Raw genomic sequence first — 13705 nt, forward strand, 5'->3', positions numbered from 1 at the left:
TTTTTTTCACATACAATTACTTCACTGAGACTAGACTCTGAATATTCAGTCCAGTCAGCTGCCAAATCCTTTCTCTCATCTCTATTTACACAATTATTTCTAAAACATTTGGCAATACCACATACATATTTCTTAAAAATTTTCCCTCTGTGATTTTTCTGATACAGTACCCAATATTTCTCAATAACAGAAAAAATGGTTGATATTTTGTGAAAAATACTGTCTGTAGGCAAATAGATTTGGGCAAATTCTCTGCTAAAAAGAAAAAAGGAATAGATTTCTTCACTGCAGCATTTCTAAAAGACTTCAATATGCTAATTCTACATTGGGAATTTTTAAAAGGAAGATCATTTGGTCACAGAACAGCCTTTTTGTTTCATGTAATCAATGAATCTTTCTACTAATTTCCCCTTAGTTTTATAACATTCACATTCTCTCTGGACCTGAAATATTCCTATCATCCAAGCTTTAAGAAGGGGAAGGGAATTAACAAATTGTGAACAGCCATAAACATTGGTAAAAGCAGCAAGAAACTGGAAGTCATTATTCCCATTGCGGTTGGGAAAACTGAGGCACAGATAGGTTAAATCCTTTGATCAAGTTCACACAAGTAGTGAGTGGCAAAACCGTGATTTGAGCCACGGTATTTCACATTCCAGTGAGAAGTAAAGTTCTTTTCATCACACGGGATTGCCTCTAGGTCTTATGCCTCTACTTTTTCTCTGTCCTTTCTCTGAACTGGCATCAACTACAACCTGTAAACAGATGATTTCAAAATATATGTTATTTTTCTAAAAATGATGTCAAATTTCTTATCAATATTAGTCATTCTTATTGGTCTAAAACTACTGAATCTTTTCAATTCATCACTGTCTTTTGCTCTGTATATGCATTTGGCAACTAAATGCCACTGATTTTTTTTTTCTTAAATGCCTTTTATATACCGTCCTTCTACTACATTCCCAAAGTAAGCATTCCTACCGGTAGAGGCTTTCAGAACTCTTTGCAGTGTTATTACAAAGCCTTAGGGAACCTCAAACTTCTTAGTTTCAGTTCCTACTTTCAATATATTGCTATGAGGTTGATCCTTCTATGAACCAATTGAGTGTAATTAATAGGTTTTTAAATCTCATTCCTTATGCATCTGGGTTAAAAGATTGGTTTTTGTCCCACCACCTGAATCCTTCAAACTGTGGTTGGCCTAGAAAGGCACTTGTTTTGCAACTTTTCTATCTATTTGAATTCAGAGCGTGGCTAGTCTGAGTTTTGATGCTCCTCTGTTAGTTTTCAGAGCCTCTAGAGCAAGGAGGAGTTCCTCCTCCTTTTGCTGCTACTAGAAGGAGTGCTGAGTTTCTGTTTTCTTTAGAAATGCAAATAAAAATGTAAAAACATTACTTCTTTCTGATACAAGCCTAAGATGGCTCCTGGGATAACCTGAAATGAATACCTCGACCTTAGTAACCCGAGCGCTAAGGGAAGCCTGGAGATTCACATCTATTTGAAGAGACTGAATTCTGGTCCTGGACAAGAGAAGTATAATCCTATTACATTTACGCCATTTGCAGTAGACTTTGAAATTCATATTAACATTCCTAAGGGGAAGATAATACTGTAACTCAGAGCTATGCAGTCAGAAGAGAAAATTATTCCTCCTGGTTTAGCAAATGATTGCATTACTCAAATGAAAAAAAAAAAATTACCCCCTCCCCATCCCTACCCCTGAGATCCATTTCATCAGGGAAATACCTACTAGGGAAGTGAACAGGTGGACTTCAGAGTTACTTTGTACTTTGTATTATAGCTTATGTTAAAAAATGGAGAGGCTAGTGAAAGACAACATCTCCAAACCCGCACTTAGTTAACACTGTGTTACTAAAGTGTCGTGCCTTGGGTCACTCACCTCCTTTAATATTTATTTTTAACTTAGTGCCAATTTTAAAAAATGTGCATATTCTACCTGCAGCAACCATGAAAGCTCAAAGCTAATCTTATCCTTACACATGAAAAGGAAATGAAAAATAACTCCAAGAATCATTATTCACTTATGTAAAAAATGCAATCTTTGCTAGAAGTTTCACACTTTACTCCTAAACCAATGCCTACGGTATTATAAAACCCATTCTTTTGTTAAAATCTGAGGATATTTTAAATTAGACAGTTGCCCTACACTGTCAATTTAACCTCTACATTCTACCTGATCTTCCATTTTCACACTAAAAAAATTTTATTTAGAGGAGATGTTTTTAAAGTTCCTTAAAAATATTTATAACCAGGCATTTTTGATCAGGTGCTAATTAATGAGATATATTAATAATAAAAAAACCATGATGTCCTCCAACTGGTTTATTCTGGTGTTGAAGTCAGAACTGAAGTTAGAAATCACCCCAAGAATGATCTTTAGTATCAAGAATACCAGGGTCTGATTATTTTTAACTGTAAGATGAGCAGTTATTAAAAATGATATCACAAGTTATTGAAAACAGTGTTGTTCATTGCCTAGATTGAAAATCTTAGTACATAGATTTGGGTTCTCCAATGGTATCATGCCCTCCCTTCTTGAAATTGCTCGGAAAGATATCACTACATGTCCTTCCCCATTTAAGAAACATTTACGTCTGTGGAAGGAGTTCCTGAGGCAGCTACAGTTACCCCCTCCCCCCTGAAAATGCCCATTTTGTTCATCTTGAATTAAACAGAAGCAGTAATTCCACTTTCCTTCCCAGCAAACTTTCTGCTTCCTCCTCTCACACCAAAAATAAAACAAAAATAGAAAAGACTATCTCTGTCTTTGATTATTGCTTGGTCACAGTTAAAAACCTATATACTTGTCTTCTCTGGATCTACTGAAATGACTTTTTTTTTTCTTGTTATGATCTATGTAGATAAATATGACAGAGACTAAATGTGAGCAACTTGTAAGGTTAAATGCCTATGACTTTCTCCGTCTGAAGAATAAAAAGGTCAATCATCCAGAGATACTCTATTTCTTCTTAAAATGCAAGGATACTTGGCATCAGAAAGAAGAGAATGACTAGCTGATTGGCTGTTTCAACATTTTATCAACAGGCTATAATCACTTCTTTACTTCAAAGTGCACGCTTTTTGTTGTGTTTCTATATGTTCTTCCAGATATGTTTTTCCCCATCAAGACAACATAACTAGAGAAAAACATTTTTTGGTCATAAATTTAGAGTACTTGGACCTATCATATGAATAGTTTCCTGTTAATTCAGCTTATGTAATATCTTTATTTTCCTGTTTTATATGGATATATAGTTTATATAGTCCAGCAAAAATTATATAAATCAATTTTTAAAGATTTAATCCCCTGTTAAAAGCCTTTGAAAAGTAAGGAGTTTCCTCAAAAAGTTAAAAATAGAACTATCCTATGATCCAGCAATTGCACTACTAGGTATTTATCCAAAGAATACAAAAATACTAATTCAAAGGGATACATACACCCTGATGTTTATAGCAGCATTATCTATAATAACCAAGTTATGGAAACAGCCCAAATGTCCACTGACTGATGAATGGATAAAGAAGATGTGGTGTGTATATATATATATATATATATATAGTATATATAATGGAATTACATATATATAGTATATATAATGGAATATTATTCAGCCACCAAAAAGAATGAAACCTTGCCATTTGCAACAACATGGATGGAGCTAGAGAATACAGTGCTAAGTGAAATAAGTCAGTCAGAGAAAGAAAAATACCATATGATTTCACTTATATGTGTAATTTAAGAAACAAAATAAATGAGCAAAGGGAAAAGAGAGAGAGAGGAGAGAGGGAGGCAAACCAAGAAACAGACTCTTAACTCTAAGGAACACATTGGTGGTTACCAGAGGGGAGGTGGGTGGGGGGGGATGGGTGAAATAGGTGATGGGGATTAAGAAGGGCACTTGTGATGAGCACTGGGTGATGTGTGGATCATTATATTGTATACCTGAAACTAATATTACACTGTATGTTAACTAACTGCAATTTAAATAAAAACTTAATAAAAAGAAAGAAATAATATGTGAAATAAAGCATAGTTTCCTAAAGTGACAGACCCATACAAATATATATTTCATATGAATTTACATTTTTGAATACCAGGTATTTTTGCTTTACTATTAAGGGCACTAGACTATTTTTTTTCCTTAGCTTCTTCCTATTTCTGACCTTCTTCCTTTTTAAGAATAAAGGTAAATCAAAACTCATCTTGATAGTGGATTATTTTGCCAATTGTTTTTCCTGGGAAAGACCTTTATTTAAAGAGATCCCTTGGCTGCAAAGAAAACACAGATTCCATCAAAACTACTGTGTAAGAAGACCTGGCCTCTCACTTTTGTCCCCTCTCAGGGACAAAAACCAATTAAGGAAGAACAAAAAGATCTGACCAAGATAGAGTTCTGCCTCCATTGGTCCACATAAACGTTGCTCAGTGAAAACAAACCACAGCAGAATATAGGTACATCATGGAAGTCAGGGGTATCCTAGACAGGACAACTTCAGTCTCCAATACCTACTCTGCAACTGGTATACTGCTGTCTATGTCCAGTCCCTGTCTATGATAGGGGATACTCACAAGCTTATGAATAAGAAGAAGGTAACATCTAAAAGAAACACACTGGCAAGGCCATTAGCCAGTTTTAAAATAGTCACTGTGATTAGCACAATTAAGAATTAGACCATATCAGTCCACAGACAAATTCAGTCCCCTTCTAGGAATGGCAGCACCTTTAACTTTTTTAATACTAACTTTGTACCCTTTTAAGGGAAGTTTCATCAAGGTATGTTAGAATACGTAAGTTTATTCCTCTTACGTTTTCATTTGCCATAAAAGCTGAGCTACCATGCCTTCTTTATTCAGATTAAGTACAGGAAGCTGGGCAGAGAGAATCCATGGCTCTCCCTAAAGTATGGGACAGTTAGGACATTGGAATCCCAAATATGCATTTCCTTGGGGATGGTGTAGACATTTACTTCCAGTTGTAATTCTACTTGCCCTTCTATTTTCCTTCCTTTCTTCTTTTTTATTACAAGAATATTATATTCATGTAGTCTTACTGCAAATCAATTAACCAGGTCACCAATACAAACAGTGAGATAAAACGAGGAGTACTTCTGTTTTGAGCAGTATAATGGCTTAAAAATTGTAAAAGGCCTTTCAAATGGAAAAAAAAAAACACTAGATAAAACATGTATCTTCTAAATGTATTTTTGGGCTGGTCCCAAATACAATAATCCATAAAGCACAAAACAAAGTAAAAGCTTACAATGCAAGGTAATCAAATTTTATCCTGAGGGCTTCTACCAAATCTTGGAGACCCCAGTTCTCATTGTCATGTCTTCAAGTTCTACTATGGAGGATCTCATAAATGGCCCCATGCCAGAAATGATAACGACAAAGGCCAGCCCTCAATATAAGGGTGAAGTAGAGATAAACATGCAAAGCAAAATGCCTTGGCAAGGTCACTTGCATATCAAAGACTGAACACTGGATGATGAGGGGAGGGAAGAATCTCTTGTGAGAATTTATAACCCCAAGCTGGCCTTTCCATGATTTTATGGTCTAAATTCATGCTCCCTCTGTGATTCAAAAACTCCTCAAGGAGAAATTTAAATTTATAGTGTTTTTAGATTGATAGGGCATCCATGGAACTGAAAAGTATAAAAGCCACCTGGCTAGCATGCTAAAGCAGGTGAAAGAAGGGAACTGATGGTCTCTTAATTCTTTATTTGCACTTTTTTTTGATCCTCCGGATTTGAGGCTAGGCCTTCATCTCCATTCTCTACCAGCTGTCCAAAGTACATGCCTCTGGTTTTATATCCCCAGAGAATAAAACTCTAAGCTCCCAAAAGAATAGGAAAAGGGGTGACACTGCTCATCGTTTTTAATCAGACTTCCAAAAGCCCCTGTTTTGCTCCCACTCCTAACACACACACACACACACACACACACACACACACACACACACACACACACACATATACTTTCTTCTGCAGAATGTGGTAACTTTCTGGAATTCTCCAGGACAAATCACTTTGTTTCTCTTCAGCCCCCACACCTTCACCCCTGCCAACACTTTGGCATAATCTTGTTCAGCAAAATCCTTTACTGTATCTCCACTCACTTTCTAAAACATATTGTGACTGAGGTTACAGATGACTCCTCATTTCCTTGAAGGTGAGTTTAATGTGCTTCTTGTTCTCTGGAGCAATTTTATAAAAGACATTACTTTTTTCTTATTGTTTCACATCTTCCTTGCTGGTTTTGAAGTAATTTTAGAGAAAAGATGGAGTAGAAATGTCTTTACTTCACTATCTTAAAATTGGAGACCCAGGCCACTACTTTAAAAGTACAAATTTCCCAACAGAAAAACACTAGGAATTCTCTAATATTGGTGTCTAATTTAGAGAAAACTCAAGGGAATCACTTGCCTAGTCTAAGGGACTATGAGGTCTCCATCTAGAATCTGTTTAAATTGAAATCCAAAGTAAAATTATTCTAAGATAAAATAATTTGCCATTTATGTGATAAGATTCCACATAATTTAGGAGCAACATCTCCTCAGAAATTACTAAATGGTTTTTCAATGAAAACCAACCATTATGATACGCTAGTATCAAAGTGTCAAAGTCTAGGCCACCATATGGAATTAAGTCGTGCACCACACAACAGTGCCATTTCTAAAGAACTTCATTCCTAGAGAGATTGTTGATCGAGATATAACAATTTTCCAGTAGAAAGTAGTCAAGGTCTTATAATTACAAGATCATATTATTATAACAATATTCTGACATATGGAAGTAAAATGTTTGAAGGAGGTGGTCCCTCCCCTTAATTTACACAGTCACTATCTAGCCTCATAGAAGTCCTGAATGAAACTAACTTGCCAATCAAATTCACATTGTATAAATGTTCTGAGAGGGACATCATTTCCAAAGTGTAATTGTTATAAACTGAAGTGACCCAAAATTCCTATGTCAAAGCCTTAACCCCACCTATCACTATGTCTGAAGATAATAAAGGCCACCAAAATCAGCTTGCTCTTTGGTGGCAAGGCTAACAATACACTTTACTCTCCTACCTCAGGGGTATATTGACTCTCCAGCCCTATTTCATGATTGAGTTCGTGGGGATCTTGATTGTTTTTTCCTTCAATCAGATAGCATACTAGTCCATTATATTAATGACATTATTCTGAATGGATCTAGTGAGCAAGAAGTAGCAACTACTGTAGGCATTTTGGTAAAAGAGTAAGAAATAAATCTGAAAAAACTCAGGTGCCTTCTACCCCAGGGAAATTTTTAGAGGTTCAGTGGTGTGGAGCATGTGAAGATATCCCTTTAAGCAATGAAGAATAAGTTTTTGCATCTGGCCCCTCCTGCAACCAAAACTAGGCACAATACCTAATGGGCCTCTTTGGATTTTGGAGGCAAACGTATTCCTTATTTAAGTGTGTTAGTCCAGCCTATTTACCAAGAGACTCAAATAGCTGCTAGTTTTAAGCAGGTCCCAGAATGAGAAAAATCTCTGTAACTATCCAGGCTACTGTGCATACTGTTCTGCCACTTGGGCCATATGATGATCCAGCAGATCCAATGCTACTCAAGTATCAGTAGCTGACAGGAACACTGTTTGCAGCCTTTAGAGGCTTCTATAAGTGAATTTCAGGACAGGTCCTTAGGATATGGGAGCAAGCCCTGACACCATCTGCAGATAACTATTCTCCTTTGCAAAACAGCTTCTGTCCTGATACTGTGTCTTGCTAGAGAATGAAGCCTTAATCATGGGCCACCAAATTATCATGCAACCCAGGCTGCCTTCATGAACTGGATGTTACCTAATCCACCAAGCCACAATGTAAGGCATCATCAAATGGAAGTGGTGTATAGATGATTTGGCCCACACAGGCCCTGAAGGCACAAGTAAGTTACATGAGTAAGTGGGCAAATGCCCATGGTCCCTACTTCTGCTACGGTACCTGCTCTCTTCCAGCCTGTACCTGTGGCCTCATGGAGAGTTCCCTACAATCAGCTGATGGAAGAAGAGAAGAATCCAGCCTAGCTTACAGATGGTTCTGTACAATATCTAGGCACAACTCCCAAATGGACAGCTATAGCACTATAGCCCCTTTCTGAGATATGCCCTTGAAAGAGATAGGTAAAGAGAAATCTTCTCAGTGGATAGAATGTAAAGCAGCATACCTCGTCGTTCACTTTGTTTGGAAGGAGAAATGGCCAGGTATGCGATTACATGCAGATTCATGGACTGTGGCCAATGGTTTTGCTATATGGCCAAGGTCTTGGAAGAACATGATTGGAAAGTTGGCGACAAGGAAATCTGGGGAAGAGTTATATAGATAGACCTCTCTGTATGAGGAAAAATGTGAACATATTTGAGTCCCATGTGAATGTTTACCAAAGGGTGACTTCAGCAGAGGAATACATTAATAATCAAATGGACAGGATGACCTGTTCTATGGATACTATTCACCCCAGTCATCCTTCTTTCTCCAGTGGCTCCTATCATCATCAAATGGGTTCATGAACAAAGTAGCCATGGTGGCAGGAATGGAGGTTATTCATAGGCTCAGCAATATGGACTTCCACTCACCAATGTTAACCTGACTATGGCCATCACTGAGTGCCTGATATGCCAGCAACAGGGAGGAACACCAAGTCCCTAATATGGCACCACTCTCAAGAGTGGCAAGCTAGCTACATGGTAGTAGGTTGATTACACTGGACCACTTCCATCATAGATCTAGGACAGTACTTTGTTCTTACTGGAAGACTTATCCTAGGTTTGTATTTCCCTTCCCTGCAAACAATACTTCTGCCAAAACTACCATCCATGGGCTTACAGAGTGCCTTGTCCATAGCTATGGTATTTCACGTAGCATTGCTTCTGATCAAGGAACTCACTTCTCAGCAAACAAAGGGCTGCATTCGGCCCATTCTCATGGAATTCACTAATCTTACCATGTCCCCCACAACCCTTGAAGCAGCTGGCTTGACAGAGTGGTGGAAAGGTCCTTTGCAGACTCAATTACAATACCAGTTAGGTGGCAATACCTTGCAGGGCTGACACAAGGTTTTACAGAAGGCTGTATATGCTCTGAATTAGCACATGATTCTCGGTACCGTTTCCCCCATAGGCAGGATTCATCGGTCCAGAAATCAAGGGGTGGGAATGAATAGAAGTTCTATAACTCTCTATACCCCTGGTGACGCACTAGTAAAATGTTTGCTTCCTGTCTCCTGTGATCTTATATTTTGCTGCCCTATAGGTCTTTGTTCCAAAGGAAGCAATGCTTCCATTAGGAGACGCAATAAGATTCCATTGACCTGGGTGTTAAGACTGCCACCTGGCCATGGTGGGGGGCTCCTCTCAGCTCTGAATCAACAGACAAAGCAGGGAGTTATTGTGCTGGCTTGCTTGACTGATCCTGACCAATACATTAACTTATGCAACAGGAAGAGACACTTAATTCTAAATATGCCTTTTAGAAAAAATTATAAAGCCAGTATAATGCAGTTGGTTCCACAGGGTCTGATTTTGCTACATACCTCCCTTTACCAACAAAGTGGTTAGATTTTAAGAAGAAAGCACTTCTTACCAAGCCTCATTTGATTGGTACCTGGATTATGAATGAAACAGAAAAGTGAGCAGTCTGATGAGGCTCTGAGTGCTTTTCAGGGATTTCAATATGTCACACCTAGGCATTGATGATTAAAAGCACTTCTACTTTGATCCAGAAGACTACTTGCAATGTCTTCCAAGAATTTAAATAGTTCCTTTCTATGCATATTATATAGAACACATAGTAAGTATAAATATAACAATTACATTTAAGTCATGATTATTAAGATTAGTCCATTCGTTCAATTATCCTTAATTCATTTCACAAATATTAAATGAGCACCTAAAAAGTGCAGTGTATAATCACAGACATATTCTTCATTCCTTGGATCATGTCCAGTATGTGTTTGGAACAGAAGCACCGAGATATGCAAACAACTGAGAACAGGTATCTGCTTCCATTGCATTAGCTCTCAGCTACACTAGCTGGTTTTGGTTAAAAGATGGTATAATATCAACATTACCTAATGCCAAACTTAAACTCAAATACTGACAAGTATAAATAATTCAATCCAATAATATCATAATTATTTAAATATAAAATAAGCAATAGTGTATAAGAATAACATAATCTAAAATTACATATTAACAGGAAAACTGTTTTAAAATTCCCTTACCTCTCGTTTGTACTCCTTTTCCACAGCCTTCACTGCTGCCCATTATCCCCTGCCTGACAGGCTCTGGCACCAAGATACAAGGGCTCCATTTCTGTGGTTTCCATCTGTGATGACAAAGAAGAGCAGACTAAGAATTTCACCATGACAAACATGCAAAAGAAATACATCACATAAACAGTAATTCAATAAAAATGGAGTCAAAACCAATGTCATAAAATGGAGCCCTGGCATGCACTAGGGAGGACAACAGTCCACTCTACCCTAGATTCATGGTTAATGTAGTATTTCCATTTTTAAAAATGTGGACATTTTCCATATAAGCTGTAGTCCATAGGGCAAGGTGGCAGTAAAAATCCTTAAAAGCACAGATCAAACCTAGAAGGTTTACCCTCCTTATTATCTAAAATTATCTTAAAAAAAAAGGAAGAAAAGAAGAAGGAGGAGGAGAAGGAAAAGGGAAAGAAAGAGAGAGAGAAAAATCCCTATGTCCCACTGGAGTTTTAGAGTACCAGGGCGTGAAAATCTGAAAGTTTGGGGTGCAAACCTTCACACTTGATCTTCTGCTTCAAAAGTTTTTATAAGGTGGTGTCTAAAACTTTAAAATGATTCGGACATCTCAATAAGTCATAAAGTAAAAGAGAGGTGGGGAGTCACAGGGACCTATCTTATGTGAGAGTTCACCTCACGGAAGAGGAATGGATCCACCTCTGATGAATCATCAATATTTCTCGTCCTCAAAGGAAGTATTCTCTGAGGAAGCCTTGTGGTTTCTCACTGTTTTGCTTTCTCAGGTAAACAAAACTTTCTATTTTTATGACCCACAGGACAGACTGACTTATATCCTTAAACCTGTCTCTTCAGAATGTACCAGAAAACCCAAACCTTAAGTGTAACCACAGATTCTGCTCTTTTCCTTAGTATATTTTCACACTTTTTCATACGAGCTAATACCCCTGATACGAGATGCTACTTCCAAAGATGAAACAGAAACATGAAGCAAAAATATTATTGACCAGCTTTGTGAGATGAAATAATTGGTATATACAGATCTCTAGAATTTTTTCATCTTGCAAAACTGGTCAATAATATTGCATATAATATAATCATTGACCTCACTCAAGTGGCCTCCATACTGGGAATAGTTGAGCAATTGTAGAAAAATGAAGAAACAGCTAAACAAAAACTTATCGTTTAAAGAGATCACCCCTTAATTTTAAATAATTGTAAATTTACTTTACACATGCATAGATTCATTTAGTATAATTCCAAAACACAGAAACTGAAATGGCAAGGGGTTTTTGTCCAATTTTTCAACAGGATGTAGCATTCATTCAGATTCCTTAAGTTTACTGAGGCTTTCTAGATCAAAATGAGACTATGGAGTCCAGTCTAGTTTAGTGTACTGCATAAAGTAAAATAGAAGGAATTTCAGAACTCTTGTTAAACTCAGTTTTGGAATGATAAACTTGGGCTCAGAGAGGTTAAGTGAAATGTCTGAGATTGCACAACTCAGCTGACCAGTTGTCCCTCCTAAAACCCTGGATGTTCAGCTACAGACCCTTGACCCCATGGTCAATTCTACGTAAGGATACATCACCATGCTGTCTTCCCTTTTGCTTATTAACTTAATGTGTTGGGAGAGTCTCAGATTCACAAAAAAATTTCTACAGACATTTTGGTTCTGTTTTAACTTGGTAAGCATATGAATATATCACCTTAATGGAGTCAAAAGGAAGATTCAGAAGATAATGATAAAGGTCCTATATTAGCTTGCCTCCCTAACATACCAATGAGGAGGGATGCAAAAATTGAATTGGAATCATGTTGCTCAAAATTCAAGGGTGCTTTACTAAGGAGCAGAGAATCATGCTGATAACTTGTATACGTATTAAACCAGGCATCAGGAGAAACGATAACAATGATCCAATCCAGACACAGCAAAACTGGTTTCTGGGAAAAATGGCAGGTCGTCAATGATGGAAACGAGTTCAAACATGAGTGGCTAAAATGAAGTGCAACCAGAGAGTAAAGAAAGTGGACAAGAGAAAGGAAAAATCTCACTAATAACATCTAGGATTTTCTCTGATTATAAAAGCCCTGGGTTCATAAAAATGTCTAATGACATTTGATTTGGCTAATTTTTTCAGTTGGCCCCAAGAGCGCTTTTGCTCAGCTCAGAAGTTTCAATATTTATATATGGTACAAAGGGATGAATATTGACAGTGTTTCCACAGCAGCCTTGTGGTTAATGAAGGGACACTGGTAGTCTGGGCATGTTCCCAGTATTTATTCCCATCCTCCTTAAACTGGCCATTAGATGGAAACAACGAGAATAAAGGATTACAAAATTGATAGTAATGCAGTCTCTTCAATGACACTCTATCTAATGTGAGGAGTCTTCTTTAAAAAAAGATAGAAAGAAGGAAAAAGAAAAATAACTTGTATTTTCCTAAACAAATTAGCCCTTGAATTTCATAGCTTTAAGATATAGTTTTTCAAATAATCAGGAGAAACACTAGACATTTTTGCTAAAGGCATTTTTAAGTGTGCTATTTGAACTTTAAGACAATGTTTTGTTTTGTTTTTTCACAAATCAGTAAAACTCAACAGTGAATGGATTTAATCCAGATGTACTCTAAAGCAAAGCTTCAATCCAACATTAAAAGAATGGACATTAATGACTAAACACACAAATCTCAGGCATTGCTTTTATAAATAAAAATCACCAATTTGTCAAGAGGGAACATGTAAGTACCATATATACTTTAAAAGTCATTTTCCCTTTTTTTTAATGTACATTTTATCCATAGGTTAAACTTCTTTTTCTAAGAGGATGGTTTCTTAAAATGTGTACAAAACTTAAGAACCATTTTTTTTTTAATGAAAGTAAATAATTATCTTAAAAGTACATATTTGTTCTTAGTTCTTGATTAAAAGCTTTAGAATGAAAATGATAGAATGAAGTAACTTATATGTGTATTTGTTTTCCAGGTAAAGACTATCCTGAATCTCTTTGGATCCTAATCCTTAAAATTGATTGCCTGGGTGGCAGAACTCCAGCATCTCACTTAAAATCAAAACATGTTTGTTTCTTTTGTCCTGTTAACTAGACTTTCATATTCTTTACTCGCTCAAAATATATTCAAAATAAGAGAGAAAAATATTGAGGTATTAAAGATAAATATTATCTCTTCTTACTTCTCACTAAAGCTTATCAACTATATAAAGAAAATAGGGTCATGATTTATACTAAAATCTAATGTTTATTTAAAAAGGTAACTAATTACCGATATATGGGGCACAATGAAATATCTTCACACTCTCGCTCTTCAAATAAGGTATCTGGGCATTCTTGGCCTCCGTTGGCTGCTTCCTGGATGATAATCCTGTATCGAGACTGTTTTACTGTGGCATTTCCTGAAGTAAAGGAAAA

At 36.7% G+C, this 13705-nt stretch overlaps 1 protein-coding gene across 1 annotated transcript in view; it reads right to left on the reverse strand.

Annotated features, from left to right (window-relative positions):
• THSD7B (thrombospondin type 1 domain containing 7B) overlaps positions 1 to 13705 on the reverse strand; it is a 763227-nt gene that overhangs the window by 330444 nt on the left and 419078 nt on the right. Inside the window, exons 10-11 of the mRNA XM_028101331.1 lie at positions 13560 to 13689; positions 10273 to 10376 (exon numbers count right to left, since the gene is read on the reverse strand). Of these exons, the coding sequence (XP_027957132.1) occupies positions 10273 to 10376; positions 13560 to 13689 (234 nt within the window). The remainder of the gene's footprint in view (positions 1 to 10272; positions 10377 to 13559; positions 13690 to 13705) is intronic.

Source organism: Eumetopias jubatus, unplaced genomic scaffold, assembly GCF_037043125.1.
Source record: "Eumetopias jubatus isolate StellerSeaLion01/CBP00866 unplaced genomic scaffold, mEumJub1_p1.0 scaffold_3, whole genome shotgun sequence".
NCBI lineage: Eukaryota > Metazoa > Chordata > Mammalia > Carnivora > Otariidae > Eumetopias > Eumetopias jubatus.